The 22897-nt window shown below is 40.1% G+C and overlaps 1 protein-coding gene across 14 annotated transcripts in view; it reads right to left on the bottom strand.

Annotated features, from left to right (window-relative positions):
* LOC114108666 (zinc finger protein 85) overlaps positions 1-22897 on the bottom strand; it is a 54867-nt gene that overhangs the window by 11372 nt on the left and 20598 nt on the right. For 8 of the 14 annotated variants that reach the window (XM_060415447.1, XM_060415448.1, XM_060415438.1 and 5 more), the window contains exon 6: positions 8410-22573. In XM_060415447.1, coding sequence (XP_060271430.1) covers positions 21005-22573 — 1569 coding nt within the window. In that variant the 3' untranslated portion in view covers positions 8410-21004. Of the gene's footprint in view, positions 1-134; positions 22893-22897 lie in introns of all 14 variants that reach the window. The other 6 variants (XM_060415444.1, XM_060415442.1, XM_060415440.1 and 3 more) reach the window with 3 other exon arrangements.

Below are 22897 nucleotides of genomic sequence, written 5' to 3'. Positions count from 1 at the left end.
CTACCAGGAAGGGGACACAGAAGAGGAATATCATGAGCCTGGAGGTCTGAACCACAAATTGGACACTGCAAACCTGTGGTCTGACATCAGGAAGACAAGTTCCTTTAGCTGGTTTGAAAACAAGTGGGACTTACAGGAAGGCTGTAAGAATCCAAGACTCCACTCCTGATGAGAGTGCACAGCTTGCTTATTCCCAGGAACAAGGTGGAGGAAGCAGGCTGAACCTGCCTGAAGCTCAGGTCAGTTTCTAACTAGGGAAAAGTGTTTGCTGCCAAGGAAGAGTGTACACTTGGGGCATGTACCAGATTTGGACCCAACACCTCATCTGAATGGGGTGAGGGAGCATACTGCTGGCACTTGCGGAGGTGGTGGATCGCAAGTTGTCTGGATCCTTGACTGGCTTCTTAGACAGTTTCAGTGTGTGTCTGACACACAACAAACCTCCTGCTCTAGCTGCTGAGAGAAAAGAGAGTGCATACTTGGCGGGAACAGAACCAACTCAGACTCAACAGTCAAGGCTTCTGCTTCCAGCACATTGGGACCTGCCCCTGTCCCTGCTGACAGGACACTGATAGCCACTGGGCATAGGAAAAGAACCAGCCCACACAGGGTTCTGGCTCTAGCCCTTCTATCTCCAGCCCAACTCCAATTTTATCTCCAGCTATCACCCAACAAGGTGACAGCTGCCAAAACACCCCGAGGAAAAACAAAACATGTGCTCACTTTGTTTTTTAACATGTTATTTATTTATGGCCACGCCACACAAGTTGTTGGGTTCTAGCTCCCTGACCAGGGATTGAACCCATCCCCTTGCAGTGGAAGCACAGTCTCTCCATCACTGGACAACCAGGGAAGTTGTCCTGTGCTTACTTTAGATCCAGCCACCAATCAAAGCTATGGGGTACACGAAGAATGCATAAGGGTCGTCCCACAAAACGACACACCTTCAAAGATGGGATAGGCAACTGTTTTACTTAATTTCATAGTGACAGAGAAAGTTAAACAAAAGGAGAAGACAAAAGAATTTGTTTCAAATGAAAGGACACACACAAAACCCTGACAAACAACTAATTCAATGAAGATAAATATAACAAGATGTTAAAGCCGTAGTAATAAGAATGCTAATTGAACTCGGGAAAAGAAAGAAAGAACACAATGAGAATTATAACTAGAAAATATAAAAAGGAACCAGTCAGAAGTGGAGAATACAATAACTGAAATGAAAAACACACTAGAAAGGATTAACAGTAGATGGGGTGACATAGAAAGGATAAGTGATCTGGAAAATAGAATAACAGAAATCACTCAATCAGAAAAATCAGAAGAAAAAACAAATTAAAAAAATTAGGACAGTTTAGGAATTCCTTGGTGGTCCAGCGATTGGGACTGAGCACTTTTACTACTGTGGGCCTGGGTTTGATTCCTGGTCAAGGAACTAAGTATCTTCAAAGCCACATGGTGGGGCAAAAAAAACAAACAAACAAACAAACAAAAACAAAGACCCAAAAGTTTAAGGAGATTCTGGGACAACACTGGAAGGGTCCCAGAATGAGTAGAGAGGAAAGGGTCAAAATGTATTTGATGAAATGATGGTTGAAAATTTCCTGAATCTGAAGAAGGACACAGAAAGTACAGAGTCCCTAACAAGATGAATCCGAAGAGATCCGTACAAAAAATATATGATAATAAAATGCAAAAGCTAAAGAGAAAATTCTAAAGGCAGCCAAGAGAAAAAGAATCACATACAAGGGACACCTTTAAGGCTATCAGCTGTTTTCTGCGGAAACTTTGCAGAACAGAAGGACATAATACATTTAAGGGGCTGCAAGGGAAAAACCTACAACTTCAGATGCTCTACCCAACACGGTTATCATTCAAAACTGAAGGAGAGATAAAGAACTTCTCAATCAAGCAAAAACTAGAAGAGTTCATCAATACTAAAAGAACCCAAAGAGAAACATTAAAGGGTCTTCTCTAAGTAGAAACAAAAAGGCTACAACAAGAAGAAAGAATGTACAGGAAAGGATAATCCCACTAGTAAAGGTAAACATATAGTAAAGGCTGTAGACCAAGGGTTTAAGTAAGCTAGCATGAAGATTAAAAGAAACTGTAACTACAATAATCAGTTAAGGGATAAACATAAAACACGACATTGAAAACAAAAAATGTGGAAGAAGGGAGCAAATAATTTAGAATGTGCTTGAAGTTAAATGACTATTAGTTTAAAACAAGTAGATCTAGTTACAGGTCAACATATGAGCCCCATGGTAACCACAAATTAGTAAAGCTAAAGACATACACAGATTGAAAGTGAAAGGATGGAAAAAGATACTCCACACAAATGCAAACAAACAAAAATCTGAAGTAGCATTACTCATGGCAGACAAAGAAGACTTTAAAACAAAGTCCAAAGGACAAAGAAAGGCATTTGGTAATGATAGAAGCATCAATACAAGAGGATATATTTGTTAACATACATGGCTTAATACAGGAGCACCTAAATAAATAAAGCAATTACTTACAGTCATAAAGTGAGACACTGACTACAATACAATAAAAATAGGAAATTTTAATGCCCAACTATATCAGTGGACACATCAAGACAGAAAATAAGTAAGAAAACAATGGTACTAAAAGACACATTTAGGCTAGTTGGACTTAATAGAAAACTACAAGACATTCCATCCCCAAATAGTAAAATAAATATTCTTTTCAAGTACACATAGAATGTTCTCCAAGAGAGATAACATGTAAACTTGACAAATTTAAAAGGATAGAAATTATATTAAGGCTTTTTTTCTGACCACAATGGTATGAAATAAAAAATCAATTACAGAAACAAAAATGGGAAAAGAATAAGCATGTGGAAACAAAGCAACACGCTACTACAAAACCAATAGGTCAACGATGAAATCAAAGAGGAAACTGGAAAATACGTCAAGACAAATGAAAATAGAAACAAAACTTCACCAAATTTATGGATGCAGCAAAAGCAGTTAGAAGAGAAAATTCTATGATAGTAAATATCTATCATATTTATCTATCATATCGTATCTCAAGAAATAATAAAAAACTCAAATAAACAACCTAATTTAATACTGAAAGGAAGTAGAAGAACAACCAAAGCCCAAAGTTATCAGAAGGAAAGAAATAAAAAACATCGCAGGAAATAATCTGAGAAAATATCAGTGAAACCAAGAGCAGGTCTTTTGAAAAGATAGATAATGTTGATAAGGCTTTAATCTGTCTCATCAAGAAACAAGAGGAAAGAGGGTACCAAACAAAAGTAATAAAAAAATGGGAGAGGAGAAACTGCAACTGATATCAGAGAGGCAAATAATCATAAAATATTATGAAAAAAAGAATTCTATGAACAGTTATATGCCAACAAATTGGACAATCTAGAAGAAATATATTTCCAGTGTCACACAATCTTCCAAAACTAAATCAGGAATAAATAATCTAAACAGATCAATTACCACTGCTGAAACTGAAATAGTAATCAAAGCCCTTAAAAACCAAAAGTTCAGGGTGACAGTTTCACAGGGGAATCCTACCAAACACAAAAAGAAAGTTTAATACTTATTCTTTTTTGCCATGCCACATAGCATGTAGGATCCCATTTCCCTGACCAGGAACTGAACCCACACACTGCACTGGAGGAGCAGAGTCTTAACCACTGGCATGCCAGGGAAGTCCCTTTAATGCCTACTCTTATCAAACTATTCTGAAAAACTGAAGAGGTAGGAACACTCCCAAATTCATTTTATGAGACCATCATTACCTGATGCCAAAATCAGAAAAAGGTAATATAAAAAATTAAATTACATGCAAATATCTCTCATGAATATAGACGCAAAAATTCTCAACAAAGTATTAGCAAACTGAATTTAAAAAATCTATTAAAAGAATCATTCACAATGATCAAGTGGGATTTACTCCAGGGATTCAAGTATGATTCAACATCTGAAAAATCAAGTGATGTGATACACCACATTAACAAAAGGACGAATAAAAATCACAAGATCATTTCAATAAATGCAGGAAAAATATTTTACAAAACTTAGTATCTACTCATGATAAAGACTCTCATCAAAGCTGGTATGTAGAGAACATATCTCAACATAACAAAGGCCATTTATACAAGCCCACAGCTAACACCATACTCAGTGGAATACAGAAAGCTTTTCATCTAAAATCAGAAGTAAGACAAGGATACCCACTCTTACCACTTGTATTGGAAGTCTTAGCCACAGCTATCAGATGAGAAAAAGAAATAAAAGGCCTTCAGATAGGAAAGGTTGTGAAGAGTCAGACATGACTGAGCAACTAACACTTTCACTTTTTCAAATAGGAAAGGAAGAAATCAAACTGTCACTATTTGCAGATGACATGGTACATATATACATATAATACCTTAAAGTCTCCACCAAAAAACTAAAAATAAATGAATTCAGTAATATAGCAGTATACAGGATTAATATACAGAAATCCATTGCTTTTCTATATAATAATAACTATCAGAGACAAAAAGCAAGAAAAAAATTCCATTAAAATGCATTAAAAAGAATTAAATTACTAATTTAGAATGAAAAAACTTGACAAAAAAGAACTATACTCTAAAAACAATAAAACACTGAAGGAAATTGAAGATATTACAAAGAAGTGGAAAGATATCCCATGTTCATGGATTCGAAGAATTAATACGGCTAAAATGTCCATATTACCCAAAGCAACTACAGATTTAATGCAATCCCCAGAAAAGTACTCATGACAGTTTTCACAAAACTAGAACAAATAATCCTAAAATTTATATGGAACCAGAAAAGACGCTAAATGTCCAAGGCAATCTTGAGAAAAAAGAACAAAGCTGTAGATATCACATTCCTTGACTTCAGACAATACTACAACGCATTAATCAAACGGTATAGCACTGATACAAAAAAAGACACATAGAACAACAGAATACAGAGCCCAGAAATAAACCCACACACTTATAGTCAATTAATCTAGGACAAAATACACAATGGAGGCAAGAATACACAATGGAGAAAAGACAGTCTCTTCAATAAATGGTGCTCAGAAAACTGGACAGCTCATGTAAAAGAATGAAACTAGAACATTTTCTCATACTATGTACAAAAAAACTCAAAATGGATTAACGATCTAAAGGTAAGACCAGAGCCATAAAACTCCTAGAAGAAAACACAGGCAGAACAGTCTGTGACATAAATCATAATCAATTTATGATGTGGATAAATAATAAATTTGGATGACTTTTGGATCTGTCTCCAAAAGCAAAGAAAACAAAAGCAAAAATAAATGGGATTTAATTAAAAGCTTTTGTACAGCAAAATAAACCATCAAGAAAATGTAGAGACAATTTACTGAATGGGAGAAAAACATCTGCAAATGATATGACCAATAATAGGTTAATATACAAAATATATAAACAGCTGTACAACTAAAAAAAAGTTCTATTAAAAAATGAAGGGAAGTCTTGAAAAGACATTTTCCCAAGAACATATACAGACAGCCAAGAGTTACGTGAAAAGATACTAAACATCATTCACCATCAGACAAATGTAAATCAAAACCACAATGAGATATTACCACACACCTGTCAGAATGGCTGTCATCAAAAAGACCACAAATGACAAATTTGGCGAAGATGTGAAGAAAACGGAACCCTTGTATTCTGTTGATGTGAATTTAAATTGGTGTAGCCAGTAGGGAAAACAATATGGAGATTCCTCAGGAAACTATAATATGATCCAGCAATTACATTCCTTTGGGTACATATCCAAAGAAAATGAAAACAGTAATTTGAAAAGATACATGCACCCCAATGTTCATAGCCACATTACACACATACAGAAGTCAAGATATAGAAGCAACCTAAGTATCCATCGACATATGAATGGATAAAGAAATTTAACAAAATATCATTCAGTCATAAAATAGAATGAAATTTTGCCATTTGCAACAACACTGATAGACCTGGAGGCTATTATGCTTAGTGAAACAAGTCTGACAAGGACAAATACTGTATGTTATCACTTACATGTGAAATCTAAAAAATGAAGGAAACGAATAGAATGAAACAGACTCAGAGATACAAAAAACAAACTAGTGGCTACCAGTGGGAGGGCCAGTAAGACTGGAGCAGGGAATTAAGAGGTATGAACTAGTATGTATAAAATAAAAAAGCTATGAGGATATACTGTACAGCACATGGAATGTAGGTGATATTTTATAATAACTTTAAATGGAGTATAACTGATCAAAATACATTCATTATGTTGCATACCTGAAACCAATACACTACTGTAAATAAATTACACTTTAACAAAAAGTTAAAAAAATAAAATCGACATTGCAACTCTGAGATAAACACACACTCAAAACCAAAAACTAAAAAACTCACAAATATACACTACTGCCATGAAGTACCAAGTAAGTCCTGTCCCATCTGGAGCCAGAGAGATAAACGGTGTGCCATGTTACCCACCAGGCAAAGAGTAATGGGTCATTTCACAGGCAAGGAAACATAAACGCTGAGTAATGTGACTTTTTACTTATCGAGGCAATAAAATACACGAATAGGACTATGCAGCAACTCTACCTCATGCATACATACTAGGAAGCTGTCTTAGAGAACAGCATTCTCTGGCTCATTTCAGCTCCTCTTAGATAACAAGCAGCACAACTGCTCAGAACCACACCAAAGAAATCTGTATTTTAAAAACAGAATCCAAAGCTGAGCCTCTGGGGAAAAAAAAGCATTAATGACAAATTACCATGAGGCATATGATAGGCTGCTATGCTGCAAGACTGATAGTGAAATTTGCATAAATACTCATCCCTGAATCATGATCATTTCAGGGTAGCTTAAGAATGCAAGTGGATAGGGCCATCTCCATCCCTCTGAAGATATGGTTATCTGGAGCTCAGCTTCCTATCAAGCACAAATCAACAAATACTAATTATCAGTCATCAACATGATAAATTAGCTCCTTCTGTGCAGAGGACATATATGAAAGCTACTAAAACTGTATGCTCTACAACAAGAGTATCAGTATCATCAACTGCCATTTATTGACAACCATTATGTACCAACTTATAAGACCTTATAAGTCTGGTTTATATTTGGAACAACTTCAGTATTTGAATCTGCTCTTTCAATTGTAAGTTGCATATGGTCTAAACACTAATCTGGGCTTCCTTGGTGGCTCAGCTGATAAAGAATCCGCGTGCAATGCTGGAGACCTGGGTTCGATCCCTGGGTTGGGAAGATCCCTTGGAGAAGGGAATGGGCTACCCACTCCAGTATTCTGGCCTGGGGAATTTCATTGACTGTATTGTCCATGGGGTCGCAAAGAGTCCAACATGACTAAGCGACTTTCACTTAAAACACTAATCAAGGGATTTCCCTGCTGGTTGAGTGATTAAAACTCTGCACTTCCACTGCAGGGTCATGCGTTCAATCCCTGGTTGGGAAAATAAGATCCTAAATGCACACTAATGAAGTATATCTGATAAAAATTTAGGGTGCAGCTAATTTTGGACACTTTAAATGAAGAAAGCAGCATAAAAAAATATCTCATTTTAAATAGATTACATGCTTAAGTAATACTATAGTACATATTGGGCTTCCTTGGTGGCTCACATGGTATATGCCTGCAATGCAGATCCCTGAGCCAGGAATATCCTCTGGAGAAGGGAGGGGCATGAGTAGCCACTCTCCAAGCAAGTATTTTTGCTTGGAGAACCCCATGGACAGAGGATCCTGGCAGGCTACAGTCCATGGGAGTCTCAAGAGTCGGATATGACTTGAAATACAATGAAGTGTTCCTTTCAGATGTACTCAAAGAAGATTCAGTCACACATATAGAGCCTTCTGAGAGGTTCTTCTAGGGTTGGAATCCTCAAATCTGGCTCAAATAAAGTGGTCCAGCCCTTTTTTGGATTAATTTTTCGTGGAAAATTACCCATATCCTTCTCCCGAATCACATATATACTAACATCACACCTCATGTCTTCAAAATAATTTCTCAGGGCTATCTCAGAGGCTGACTCCTGGGCAACAGTCGCCAGGTAAAACACTGAATAAACTCAACTCTTTCATTTTCAAGTGAACATCTTCATACTCAAGCAGGATCACTAACTTCAGGATAACCAGAAGGTGCAGGGGCCTCAGTAACCTGAATCAAACAGTGGATATTCATGATCTCAAGAACTAAAGTCACAAAGGGTTTCGAATAGGGAAGCACAGTGAACGACAACACCCCGAAAACTCCCCTTAGCGCCCGTACGACCTGGACGAAAGCGGGGCCTTAGGTCCCGAAGGATGTTAAGAGAAAGGGGCGAGGTCTGCCCAAGGAGACCTCTCGAAAACTCGGACCAAACCTGTCCTTTAACGCGCTCCTTGTATCCCACAGCCCTTCCTGAACGCGGGCCTCACAAAGGACACGCTGAAACACAGGACGACCAAAACCACTCCCTCCTAGAAGAACGGAGCCGCCGGATGGAAGACCGACACAGACAGTGACGCCACTTCCGCTTCCTACTTCGGCCGTGGCGGGGTGGAGTTCTGAGATTGGGGTTGTCAGTCACATTCAGCCATTGCAGAGAAAACTTGCAGTTTCTCCCCACGTTGCGGGTGAGGGGTCTCGCAGTCGATTCAGTGGAGGGAGCTGGAAGCAGAAACACTCCCAGCGGATGATTCCGAGGCTAAAACTAGGCTCGTGGGCGGAGCTGCGAGTGGAGGGCGGGACCCATGACCGGAAATGATGGGGAGGCGAGACGAGGCGCAGTCCCGGGTTTAGGGGTCAGAAGCGAGACGCGTCCAAATGGATGGTCTTCGAAAGCTTTTTTATCTGTCTGTTCTCAGCTCCCTGGAGTCCTTAGAGTAAGAGTCTCCTATATTGATAAACCTGCCAATCCGAGATATGGTCTATCTCTTCGATTCAATCTCATATTTGACGTTTTTTGCCTTCTTTGTATGAAGTTAGGACACCGTGCTAAACTTAAATTATTGACTCCTTTGAGTATTCTAAGTAGTGAAAATTTCCTGTAACCGTTGTATATATTGTGTTCAAGTATGTATTTCGGTTTTTTATTTTTTCGATCTTAGCATACCTTCTAGGGCCTCCCGTATTGAGAAACAGCTCTGATAACCAGGCCTACTTCATTCAGAAATAGTTCTGTTTTCTCCTTAATCATGTTTTCTGTATATTTTAGTGTGTGGCCGCAGGAGTTTATAAAGGTATTTTGAAATCCTACTTGTTAGCACATTTACGAAAATTGCTTATGTGCCTTATCAAATGTGTTTTATGCGTCTGTTAAACTGATAATTGTTTTGCCATGTTAATGTTTCATCAGTTGCAAATGAGATATTCACTTTTTACATACCCAGAGGACTCTCCTTTAAAAAAAAAAAATTCTGGGTTTTCTCCTAGCCTTCCTTAAAAATTCTCTTCCAACTCTAGGTTACGTACAGATTTTCTAATTTTCTTCTAAAATTTATATTTTTACTGACATTTTAATCTTCAAAGAATGTGTTTTGTCATGTGTTATGGGGTAGTAGTGAAGGAAATGGCAACCCACTCCACTGTTCTTGCCTGGAGAATCCCATGGACAGAGGGACCTGGCAGGCTACAGTCCGTGGGGTCGCAAGAGTGAGATACAACTTAGTGACTAATTACTACTAAAATTCGCATTGGAGAAGGAAATGGCAACCCACTGCGGTATTCTTGTCTGGAGAATTCCATGGACGGAGGAGCCTGGTGGGTTGCAGTCCATGGGGTCACAGAGAGACACAGCTGAGTAACACACACACACACACACACGGTAGTGGATACAATTATGTTTTTCCTCCAGAGAGAGGATCAGTTGTTACTGATAAATTATCCTTGACATACTAATTTGAAATTCCACCTTTATTCAATAAATTCCTATATATATTTAATTCAGGGTTTAGACTCTTCTGTGTCAGTAATATTTACTTATACCTGTATCAGACTCTTGACAACAACAGATTTATGTTATTTTAAAACCTAGAAAGAGATGGCAATACCAGACCACCTAACCTGCCTCCTGAGAAATCTGTATGCAGGTCAGGAAGCAACAGTTAGAACTGGACATGGAACAACAGACTGGCTCCAAATAGGAAAAGGTGTACGTCTAGGCTGTATACTGTCACCCTGCTTATTTAACTTATACGCAGAGTACGTCATGAGAAATGCTGGACTGGAAGAAACACAAGCTGGAATCAAGATTGCTGGGAGAAATATCAATAACCTCAGATATGCAGATGACACCACCCTTATGGCAGAAGGTGAAGAGGAGCTAAAAAGCCTCTCGATGAAAGTGAAAGAGAGTGAACAAGTTGGCTTAAAGCTCAACATTCAGAAAATGAAGATCATGGCATCCCGTCCCATCACTTCATGGGAAATAGATGGGGAAACAGTGTCAGACTTTATCTTGGGGGGCTCCAAAATCAGTGCAGATGGTGACTGCAGCCATGAAATTAAAAGACGCTTACTCCTTGGAAGGAAAGTTATGACCAACCTAGATAGCATATTCAAAAGCAGGGACATTACTTTTGCCAACTAAGGTCCGTCTAGTCAAGGCTATGGTTTTTCCTGTGGTCATGTATGGATGTGAGAGTTGGACTGTGAAGAAGGCTGAGCGCCAAAGAATTGATGCTTTTGAACTGTGGTGTTGGAGAAGACTCTCGAGAGTCCCAGAGTCTGCAAGGAGATCCAACCAGTCCATTCTGAAGGAGATCAACTCTGGGATTTCTTTGGGGGGAATGATGCTGAAGCTGAAACTCCAGTACTTTGGCCACCTCATGCAAATAGTTGACTCATTGGAAAAGACTCTGATGCTGGGAGGGATTGAGGGCAGGAGGAGAAGGGGACGACCGAGGATGGGATGGCTGGATGGCATCATGGACTCAATGGACATGAGTCTGAGTGAACTCCGGGAGATGATGATGGACAGGGAGGCCTGGCGTGCTGCGATTCATGGGGTCGCAAAGAGTCGGACACAACTGAGCGACTGCACTGAACTGAACTGAACTGAACTCCTAGTTGTACTTTACAATATTGTATTGGTTAAGTAATTAACCTCCAATTAAAATAAATTTATAATAAAAAAACCTAGTTGTAAAAATATAATGGAATTTCGGTTCCATTATAAAGTACCCTTGGTTGTTACACCCCCATATTCCTAGACACTTAACATCCATGCTGCCATGATTCCACCTTCTGTCTCTATCCATTTGCCTTTTCTAGACATTTCATGTAAATAAGATCATGAAGCTTTCATCAGTAATTTTTTCACTTAGTATATTTTTCAAGATTCATACGTGTTATAGCAAATATAATTTCTTTGTATTTCAGAATGATATTCCATAGTATGAATATATTGTTTTATTTACTTATCAATTGATGAATATTTGGATTGTTTCCACTTTGTGCATATTATGAATAATGGTGCTATGAAAAAGCCATGTAATTCAAACATATTTTCATTTCTCTTGGGCCTTGTTATTAGGGTTATCCAGAGAAACAGAACAAATATGTATATATTTGTTGTATATATCTCCTATGATTATCTACTAGGGAAGGAAGGGGAGAAGGCAATAGTAACCCACTCCAGTACTCTTGCCTGGAAAATCCCATGGACGGAGGAGCCTGGAAGGCTGCAGTCCATGGGGTCACTAAGAGTTGGGCACGACTGAGCGACTTCACTTTCACTTTTCACTTTCAGGCATTGGAGAAGGAAATGGCAACCCACTCCAGTGTTCTTGCCTGGAGAATCCCAGGGACGGGGAGCCTGGTGGGCTGCTGTCTCTGGGGTCACACAGAGTCAGACATGACTGAAGTGACTTAGCAGTAGCAGCAGCAGCAGCAGCAGGGGAGGAAGGAAAACCAAATCAATTAAGGAATCAAAATAATAATGACTGCTTTTATTGATGACTACTACTAAATCCCACCAAACCTTCCTGAGGTACAACATGATATGTGTCCCAGAACTTTCCACTCAATAGATGGAAAGACCTCAGCTCATGCTTTCTATGGGCCAGAGATGGTCCTAGAGAGATTAGCATCCCTTTATGTCTGAGTTGCACACTTCTGAATACAGAGCAGATTCCCTCAAATGTCCCATAATTTGGTATCAGAAGTTTCAGGGCAGAAAACGAGGTGTTTGGCATGTGCGGAGATCAGTCCTGGTTGTTCATTGGTAGGACTGATTTTGAAGCTGAAACTCCACTACTTTGGCCACCTGATGCAAAGAACTGACTCATTTGAAAAGACCCTGATGCTGGGAAAGATTGAGGGCAGGAGGAGAAGGGGACGACAGAGGATGAGATGGTTGGATGGCATCACTGACTCGATGGACGTGGGTTTGGGTGGACTCTGGGAGTTGGTGATGGACAGGGAGGCCTGGCGTGCTGCGGTTCAGGGAGTCACAGAGTTGGACATGACTGAGCAACTGACCTGAACTGACTGGCAAGGTGTCTAGTTGGGGCTGAGCAAAAAACTTTGTCACAACTTCCACTGAAATAATTACAGGAGACATGGCTCAAGTAACAGCTGTAGCAAGAGGATTTTGAAATGGTGCTTGCCTTATCCTAATAATGCTAGACTGGGTGACTTACACAACAGAAATATATTTTCTAACAATCTTAGAGTCTGGAAGTTCAGCAACAAGGTCCCACCAGAGTTGGTTTCCTCTGAGGCCTGTCTCCTTGTGGGGTCCAGCAGCTGACCTCTCAAAAGCCAATAGACAAGTGAGATTGGTGGAAAGGAAAGTTTGCTTTACTTTGGATGCTGGCAACCAGCAGGGTGCCAGGGGGAGGGCAGATGCCTAGCAGAAGGCTGACTCCCTGCACTGACAATCTGTGGGCAAGAGCTTTTATAGACAGAGGGAGGGGCCTACATGCAGATATAGTACAGTCAGCTCTGATAGTCTCCTTGAAATTGGTCATGTGGTGTCCTAATCAGATTCATCTTGTTTAAGTAGTTAATCTTCAGTTGAGGATCGGTTTGTTCCCATTTCCTTGATGGCAGTTCTTGGAACTGTGACAGTTCATATCATGACTACAGTCTGGTCATCAGGTAGTTAACTTCCCCCACCTGATGTGCAGTTCAGTATCTACAAGACACCTCACAGGATATCATCTATAACAGCCCTTGAGCAGGAACTAAATGTCCTTGACTCTGCTTAAGATGACTATTAACTATTATTACTTGGCCTCCTTTGACAGTTTTCGTTTCTGCATTTTTTTCATTTCTCTGATTAAGCTTATTCTTTGGCTAAAGTTGTTCCACAGACAAAAGGTAGGTTGAGGACACGGGGGAACATAGACCATAATGTCCTGCTCCATTTCACTTAGATTGCAGATGGCCACCGTCACGCTGATTCTGAACCTGGTCCTCCCTTCGTGCAGGTTTCCCTGGCCTCTGGGTGTTCTGACTTCCTCTTCTTATAAGAACACCAGGGTGATTGAATTAAGGTTCACCCTGGTGACCTCATGTTAAAATTAACTCCCTTTTGAAAGGCGCTTTCTCCAAATACAGGCACATTCTGAGGCCTTGGGAATAAGGATATCAACATAAAATTTTGAGTGAACACAGTTCAGTCCATAATAGTACCCAAATAAGTGTAATATTATTGTTAGTCATATGGAAAAACGCTGAAAAAGAGGAACCTGATGCTATCTTGACTGCAGTGTTTTTATATTTCTTTACACTGTTATTAGATTTGGAATTTTCCCTTAACAGACAAAAATTACCTAACAGCTGCATGTCATTAAAAGATATATGGAAAACAAGACATTCTGAGATTAACAGATGGACTGCAGCCATTATACAAATTTTTGATAGTTACAAATGTTCAATTTGTGTAGGTGATGTTTCAGTTCAGTTCAGTCACTCAGTCATGTCCGACTCTTTGCGACCCCATGAATTGCAGCACGCCAGGCCTCCCTGTCCATCACCAATTCCCAGAGTTCACTCAAACTCACGTCCATCGAGCTGGTGATGCCATCCAGCCATCTCATCCTCTGTCATCCCCTTCTCCAAAGTTTAGTATCTGGCAAAAACTAGAAAAACTTCCCTGGTGGCTCAGGTGATAAAAGCATCTGCTTGCAATGCAGGAGACACGGGTTCGATCCCTGGGTTGGGAAGTTCCCCTGGAGAAAGAAATGGCAACCCACTCCAGTTCTCTTGCCTGAAAAATTTCATGGATGGAGGAGTCTTGTAGGCTACAGTCCATGGGGTTGCAAAGAGTCAGACACGACTGAGTGATTTCACTTTCACTTTCAGGATTTCACTTTCAAAAACTAGAAAAGAAAAAAATTGAAACATTTCTCTGCTCCCAAGTTCATTTTTTTCTATTTTGTCCTTTTTTCCCCACAAAAGATGAAACCAGTTTCTTTCTGATGCTAATAGCAATGGTTTGATTGACTCATGCCTTTAAACATTTATTACATTTTATCTTCTAGGTACTGGTATAAGACTTGGAAGAAAGCTGAGTGCCAAAGAATTTATGCTGTTTTTGAACTATGGTGTTGGAGAAGACTCATGAGAGTCCCTTGAACTGCAAGGAGATCCAACCAGTCTATTCTAAAGATCAGTCCTGGGTGTTCTTTGGAAGGACTGATGCTAAAGCTGAAACTCCAATACTTTAGCCACCTCATGCGAAGAGCTGACTCATTGGAAAAGACTCTGATGCTGGGAGGGATTAGGGGCAGGAGGAGAAAGGGATGACAGAGGATGAGATGGCTGGATGGCATCACCGACTCGATGGACATGAGTTTGTGTAAACTCCGCGAGCTGGTGATGGACAGGGAGGCCTGGCGTGCTGCAATTCATAGGGCTGCAAAGAGTCGGACACGACTGAGCAATTGAACTGAACCAAACAATAGTTAACAGTAAATTTTACATGATGTACATCTTAAAATAGTAGAAAATTGTGAGTAGAGAATTACTAACAGTAGTATTTAGTGGATCTTCCAGAAATACATCTGGCGAAAACAGTTTTAAAACTAGTTGATCGGCAGTGCCTCTCTTAGAAATTCAGCTGTATAAAATATCTGTGCAGAAGACCCTAAAGTGCTAGAGGTTTCTTTCAGTTCAGTTCAGTCACTCAGTCATGTCTGAGTCTTTCCATGAATCGCAGCATGCCAGGCCTCCCTGTCCATCACCAACTCCCGGAGTTTACCCAAACTCATGTCCATTGAGTTGGTGATGTCATCCAGCCATCTCATCCTCTGTCGTTCCCTTCTCCTCCTGCCCTCAAATCCCTCCCAGCATCAGGGTCTTTTCAAATGAGTCATCTCTTCACATGAGGTGGCCAAAGTATCAGAGTTTCAGCTTCAACATCAGTCCTTCCAATGAACACCCAGGACTGATCTCCTTTAGGATGAACTGGTTGGATCTCCTTGCAGTCCAAGGGACTCTCAAGAGTCTTCTCCAATACCACAGTTCAAAAGCATCAATTCTTTGGCATTCAGCTTTCTTTACAGTCCAACTCTCACATCCATACATGACCACTGGAAAAACCATAGGTTTGGCTAGACGGACCTTTGTTGGCAAAGTAATGTCTTTGCTTTTTAATATGCTATCTAGGTTGGTCATAACTTTCCTTCCAAGGAGTAAGTGTCTTTTAATTTCATGGCTGCAATCACCATCTGCAGTGATTTTGGAGCCCAAAGAAACAAAGTCTGACACTGTTTCCACTGTTTCCCCATCTATTTCCCATGAAGTGATGGGACCAGATGCCATGATCTCCGTTTTCTGAATGTTGAGCTTTAAGCCAACTTGTTCACTCTCCTCTTGCACTTTCATCAAGAGGCTTTTTAGTTCCTCTTCACGTTCTGCCATAAGGGCGGTGTCATCTGCATATCTGAGGTTATTGATATTTCTCCTGGCAATCTTGATTCCAGCTTGTGCTTCTTCCAGCCCAGCGTTTCTCATGATGTACTCTGCATAGAAGTTAAATAAGCAGGGTGACAATATACAGCCTTGATGTACTCCTTTTCCTGTTTGGAACCAGTCTGTTGTTCCATGTCCAGTTCTAACTGTTGCTTCCTGACCTGCATATAGGTTTCTTAAGAGGCAGGTCAGGTGGTCTGGTATTCCCATCTCTTTCAGAATTTTCCAGTTTATTGTGATCCACACAGTCAAAAGCTTTGGCATAGTCAATAAAGCATAAATAGATGTGTTTCTGGAACTCTTGCTTTTTCCATGATCCAGCGGATGTTGGCAATTTGATCTCTGGTTCCTCTGCCTTTTCTAAAACCAGCTTGAACATCTGGAAGTTCACGGTTCACATATCGCTGCAGCCTGGCTTGGAGAATTTTGAGCATTACTTTCCTAGCATGTGAGATGAGTGCAATTGTGAGGTTGTTTGAACATTCTTTGGCATTGCCTTTCTTTGGGATTGGAATGAAAACTGACCTTCAGCTGTTTATTTAAAACGGGTATTTTAAATGAATTAGTAAACCAAACTCAGATTCTTAGAAAATGTTAGTTTTACAAAACTACTAAAGTCAGATTGTAAATGGAGAAATGTAGCGTATGATAAAAGAGAATATAAAGAAACTGGTTAGCTGGTTATTTCCAAGACTTAGTACACTGAACAAAACATCTCACATAAAACATTATTCTTTGTGTGTGATGCACTGGGACTTCAAGGTTGTAAGGGGCTTTTCTCCATTTGTGGTGCAATAGCTTAGTTGCCCCACTGCATGTGAGATGCTTGTTTCCTACCCAGAGAATGGATCTGTGTCTCCTGAATCTCCTGCATTGCAAGGTGGATTCTTAACAATTGGACCACCAGGGTAGTCCCACAAAACAGTATTTTAAAATACCCACATGCAGGGTCACTTCTGTAGGCAGCCTGCTGGGGAGGTCAGTAGTCTCACAAGTACAGCTGCCTCAGTCATACAAAAACAGGAACTCCCTGTTCACAGGCAGGTACCAGAGGGTGAATCAAATGCAGTGGGTCATGCAAGGACAGTAGCGGACAGACATCACTGACAGTCAGTGCTGGTGGGGAAAGATGAACATTATTTAAAAAATGTTTTTTTAAATTGGAGAGTAATTGATTTACAATGTTGTGTTGGATTCTGCCATACAACATGAATCAGCCATAAGAATACCTATGTACCCTCCTTCTTGAACCTTCCTCCCAACATACACACCATCCTACCGCTCAGAACCAGGTTGAGCTCCTTGTGTTGTATAGCAACTTCCCATTAGCTATCTGTTGTATATACGTCAGTGAGTGAGTTGCTCAGTAGTGTCTGACTAAGTGATTTTCCAAGTTGCTCAGTTGGGACCCCATGGACTGTAACCCATCAGGCTCTTCTGGCCCTGGAATTCTCTGGGCAAGGATACTGGAGTGGGTAGTTCTTCCCTTCTCCAGGAGATTTTCCCAACTCAGGGATCAAACCCAGGTCTCCCATGTTATAAGAAGATTCAAATACCGCTCTCTTAATTTGTCCCACTTCCTCCCTTTCAGCCTCAGCCCAAGTCTGTTCTCCAGGTCTGCATTTCTATGGCTTCCCTGCAAATAGGTTCACAAATATAATTTTTTTAGGTTCCATATGTATGTGTTTGGAGAAGGAAATGGCAACCCATTCCAGTATTCCTGCGTGGAAAATCCTATGGACAAGAGCCGGACAGGCTACAGTCCATGGGGTCACAAGAGTCAGACATGACTTAGCAACTAAACCACATACATAAGTATTAGTACGCAATCTTTGTTTTTCTCTTTTTGACTTATTTCACTCTGTGTAATAAGCTCTAGGTTCATCAAACTCACCAGAACTGACTCACGGACATTGCTTGTATTGGTGAGTAATATTCAGTTGTACATATGTACCACAACTCCTTTATTCATTCATCTGTCAATGAACATAAAGCTTGCTTCCCTGTCCTATCCACTGCAAATTGTGCTGCAATGAACACTGGGGTACATGTGTCATTTTCAATTATGGTTTTCTCATGGTATATGCCCAGCAGTGGGATGCTGGGTCATGTTAGTTTTAGTCCTAGTTTTTAAAGAAATCTCCATACTGTTCTTCATAGTGGATGTATCAACTTACATTCCCACCAACAATATAAGAAGGTTCGCTTTTCTCCACACATTCTCCAGCATTTACTGTTTTTAGATCTTTTAATGATGGGCATTCTGACCAATGAGAGGTGATACCTCATTGTAGACTTCATCTGTATTTCACTCATGAGTGATGCGGAGCATCTTTTCATGTGTTTGGGGGCCACCTCTATGTCTTCTTTAGAGAAATGTCTGTGTAGGTCTTCTGCTGATTTTTTGACTGGGTTGTTCCTCTGGTATTTGATCTGCCTAAGCTGCTTATATATTCTGTAGATTAATCCTTTTTCAGTTGTTTCACTGCAATTATTTTCTCCCATTCTGAGGGTTGTCTTTTCATCTTGTTTATAGCTTCCTTTCATGTGCTAGAACATTTAATTAGGTCCCACTTGTTTATTTTTATTTCTATTACGCTAGGAGGTGGGTCAAAGAGAGAATGCTGTCATTTATGTCAAAGAGTGTTCTGCCTATATTTTCCTCTAAGAATATTATAGTTTCTGGTCTTACATTTAGGTCTTTAATCCATTTTAAATTTCTTTTGTGTATGGTGTTAGGAAGTGTTCTAATTTCATTCTTTTACATGAGGCTGTCCAGTTTTTCCAGTACCACTTTTAAAAGAAGCTGTCTTTTCTCCATTGTATATTATTGCATCCTTTGTCCAAGAAAAGGTGCCCACAGGTGTGTGGGTTTACCTTTGGGCTTTATATCTTTTACCATTGGTCTATGTTTCTGTGCCAGGACCATACTCTCTTAATGACTGTAGCTTTGTAGTACAGTCTGAAGTCATGAAGGTTGATTGCTCCACCTCCACTCTTTCTCAAGACTGCTTTGGCTATTTGGGGTCTTTTGTGTTTCCAGAAAAATTAAAACAAATTTTTTTTTTCTAGTTCTGTGAAAAATGCCATCAGTATTGCACTGAATCTGTAGATATCACTGGATAGTACAGTCATTTTCAGAATATGGATTCTTCTAATAACAACATGATACATGTCTCCAACTCTTTGTGTTCTTTGATTTCTTTCATCAGTATCTTATAATTTTCTGTACAGAGATCTTTTGTCTGCTTAGGTAGGTTTATTCCTTGGTATTTCATTCTTTGTGTTGTGATGGTGATGGAATTGTTTCCTTAGTATCTCTTATTTTTCAATGTTAGTGTACAAGAATGCAAGGGATTTCCACATATTAACTTTATTCCTTCCAACTTTGCTAAATTAATTGATTAGCTCTAATGATTTTCTGGTGGCATCTTTAGAGTTTTATATGTATAGGTTATGTCATCTACAAAAAGAAAGGTGAGTCTTGACACGCATCAGCCTGCAAGAAGTATTTCAAGGAAGAAGCCCCCACAAGACAGTGCTCTGCATTCCCAGCTCAGGGGAGCCCAGTAGCTCCTGGAACTGCCCTTGTAGATATCTGGGTTCCAATCTACCTGGCTTGTGCAAAGGCATCACCTCGCCTTTCATGCCACTGCAGGGACCTGGTGTGCAGGAGTCACCATGGGTTGAACTGTGTGTTTGTGTTGTGATCAGGAACTCTAGGCTTTGCTCTAGCGACAAGACATGATAGATTCAGGCAGAAGGAAATCCTGAACTAGTCTCCTTACTTTTTCCATTACTACTGAGATATCCAGTGTGCATACATTAGCGAATGCTAAAGGGTGAAGAATTGGTGAATAAATCCTTTCCCATGTTTATTACCCTCAAAAGGATTCTCTCCTGTGTTGATTTTGAAAATATTTAGTAGGGGACCTCCTTGGTTCTCCAGCGGTTAAGGCTCTACCTTCCAATACAGGGGGCATGTGTCACATCTCCAGTCAGAGAACTAAGGTTTCATATGCTGCACAGTGCAGTCAAATATTAAAAACAAAATGTTAAGACAGGAGTTGTCAGGAGCTGCGTTAGGCATTACTGACAAAATAGAGGCATGGCCCTAAACCCCCTCCCTTTTTTCTGTAGGCATGGACCCAGAATGAAGGAGTTAGGTTTTGTGATTCTGACTTGTTTTTTCCTTTCCTCGGCTGAGTTGACTGAGAGACTATTAAAGTGCTTACTGTTTTTGAGAGGAGCAGGAGAAGGCATAAAGCCTTCTGCAGCTGTGCTCAAAGAATAATTCATAAAGTTAATCACTGACATTTGTTCAAGGACTTTTACAAAAAAGTGTTCCAGGGTGAGCAGAGACCACAGCTTGAGACCATGGGAGGGATTCCTATCTGAAGCCTATTTGTGAGAAAAGTGTTTATGGCAAAGGAGTTTGCTGAATTTAAGGCTTAGGAATAATTAAAATAGTTAGAAGCGAAAGATTTAAGGATTGCTGTAATATTACAATATTCTACTATAGCTTATAGAAATTAGGGACTTTAGAGATATTAGCTAGAAGCCCTTTCTAAGAAATAGTAAACTTAGGATACTAGGGGCAAACAGGACTTAGAAACATAAGAAATAAACTGAGGAATGTGGTATGCAGCCCAGACATTAGCATGAGTTACAGTGTATTCACAAGGACACATGAGAAAAAGTAGATAAGAGAATTGCTGAGGAAGGAACTCCTTTTGAGGGGCAACATTGATTTTTGGAGAAAAATAAATCTGGGTCAATGGGAACTAAAAATATCAAACCTCTGACCTAATGCTTTTGTAAAAGTATAAAAGAGAATCATAAGCTTGAAATAAACAGGCAGTCCAAGCAAACTGAGAGGCTGCCTCAGTTTCTCTCGCCGACACTGCCTACCCCTTCAGGTTGAATCCCTGGCTGCTAGAGCTGGACTCCGGCAAGGAGCAATCAGTAGGGGCTTTCCCACATATCATGTTCCAATGGCTTCTCTCCCAACGTCATTGTACATAGGAAGTCAGTATTGAGGAACATAAAAAGGTTTACCCACGTTCCTTACAAGAATATGGTTTCTCTCCAGTGTGTCTTCGCTTGTGCATGGTAACAGACAAAGAAGTGGTAAATGTTTTCCCACATATATTGCACTCAAAAGGCTTCTCTCCAGTGTGAGTTCTAAAATGTTTAGTAAGACGAGAAGAAACAGCAAAGGCCTTCCCACACTTGTCACACTTAAAAGGCTTCTCTCCAGTGTGAGTTCTAAAATGTTTAGTAAGACATGAGGAGTCAGCAAAGGCCTTCCCACATTTGTCACACTTATAAGGCTTCTCTCCAGTGTGTGTTGTCATATGTTGAGTAAGACCTGAGGCTCGAGTGAAGGTTTTCTCACATTTTTCACATTTAGCAGTCTTCTCCCCAGTATGAGACTGTAAATGTCTACGAAGAATAGAAGAAAACCCAAAGCCTTTCCCACATGTGTCACACTTATAAGGCTTCTCTCCAGTGTGTGTTCTCATATGCCGAGAAAGGTATGAGGATTGACTGAAGGTTTTCCCACATGTGTCACATTTAAATGGCTTTTCTCCAGTGTGAGTTTTCTTATGCTGAGAAAGGCCTGAGGATTGAACAAAGGTTTTCCCACATGTGTCACACTTAAAAGGCTTCTCTCCAGTGTGAGTTCTGAAATGGTTACTAAGATATGAGTAAGCAGCAAAGGCCTTCCCACATTTGTCACACTTAAAAGGCTTCTCTCCAGTGTGTGTTCTCATATGCTGAGTAAGGTATGAGGTTTGAGTAAAAGTTGTCCCACATATGTCACACTTAAGAGGCTTTTCTCCAGTGTGTATTTTCATATGTTTAGTAAGGCATGAGGATTGAGTGAAGGTTTTCCCACATGTGTCACACTTAAAAGGCTTCTCTCCAGTGTGAGTGTTCATGTGTTCAATAAGGCGAGAGGAACCAGTGAAGGTTTTCCCACATTCTTGACATTTGTATAGTTTTATTCCAGTGTGAATTTGACCATGAACACGAAGGTGTGAGGATGACCCAAAGGCTTTCCCACATTCCTTACATTTATACAGTTGCTCTCCAGTGTGAGTTTTCGTATGTCCAGTGAGGTCTGAGGATCGATGGAAGTCTTTCCCACATACCTTACACTTATAGGGCTGGTCTCTAGTGTGAGTTTTCATATGTCCAGTGAGGTTTGAGGATTGAGAGAAGTCTTTCCCACATTCCTTACATTTGTAGGGTTTTATTCCAGTGTGAATTCGACTGTGAACTTGAAGGTATGAGGAAGATACAAATGCTTTCCCACATCTCTTACATTTGTAGGGTTTTATTCCAGTGTGAATTCGTATGTGAATGCGTAGGTATGAGGATGATCCAAAGGCTTTTCCACACGTGTCACACTGAAAAGGCTTCTCTCCAGTGTGTGTTTTTATATGTCGTCTACGGCTTAGGGTTGCATCGGAGACTTTTCCAGAATCCTCATATATGTAACGTTTGTTAGCTGTGTGAGTTGGTACACGTCCATGGAGGCTTGTTGACTGAACGGAAGCTCTCCCACATTCATTCCAGTTGTCATGTCTTTTTTTCTTCTGAGCTCTCACTCGTGCCTGAAGAAAAAACCCATTAGCAAAGGATTGCCCACAATCTCTGTGTTCTAAGGCTTTCTCTTGTATGCTAGATTGCCAGTACACAGTATCTGGAGTCAGCCTGATGGCTTTTCCACACTGATTAAACATGGAACATTTTTTCTCCAGTAAAGGATTCATTGTGCAGAATAAGGAAGCTTTTTCCATAATGATTATATTCGTGAGAATTGCCTCTATTTTCAGTTCTCCTGTGTGTACTATGGTACAAGTAGTCACTGTCACTGAAGTCTTTCCGGCTGTGCTCACAGTCATACAGTTCCTGCCCATTGTGGCTTTGTGTCTGTG

Source organism: Ovis aries, chromosome 5, assembly GCF_016772045.2.
Source record: "Ovis aries strain OAR_USU_Benz2616 breed Rambouillet chromosome 5, ARS-UI_Ramb_v3.0, whole genome shotgun sequence".
In the NCBI taxonomy this organism is placed as follows: Eukaryota; Metazoa; Chordata; class Mammalia; order Artiodactyla; family Bovidae; genus Ovis; species Ovis aries.
The sequence above is the reverse complement of the archived record's forward strand: the minus strand, read 5'-3'. Positions and strand labels throughout refer to the sequence as shown.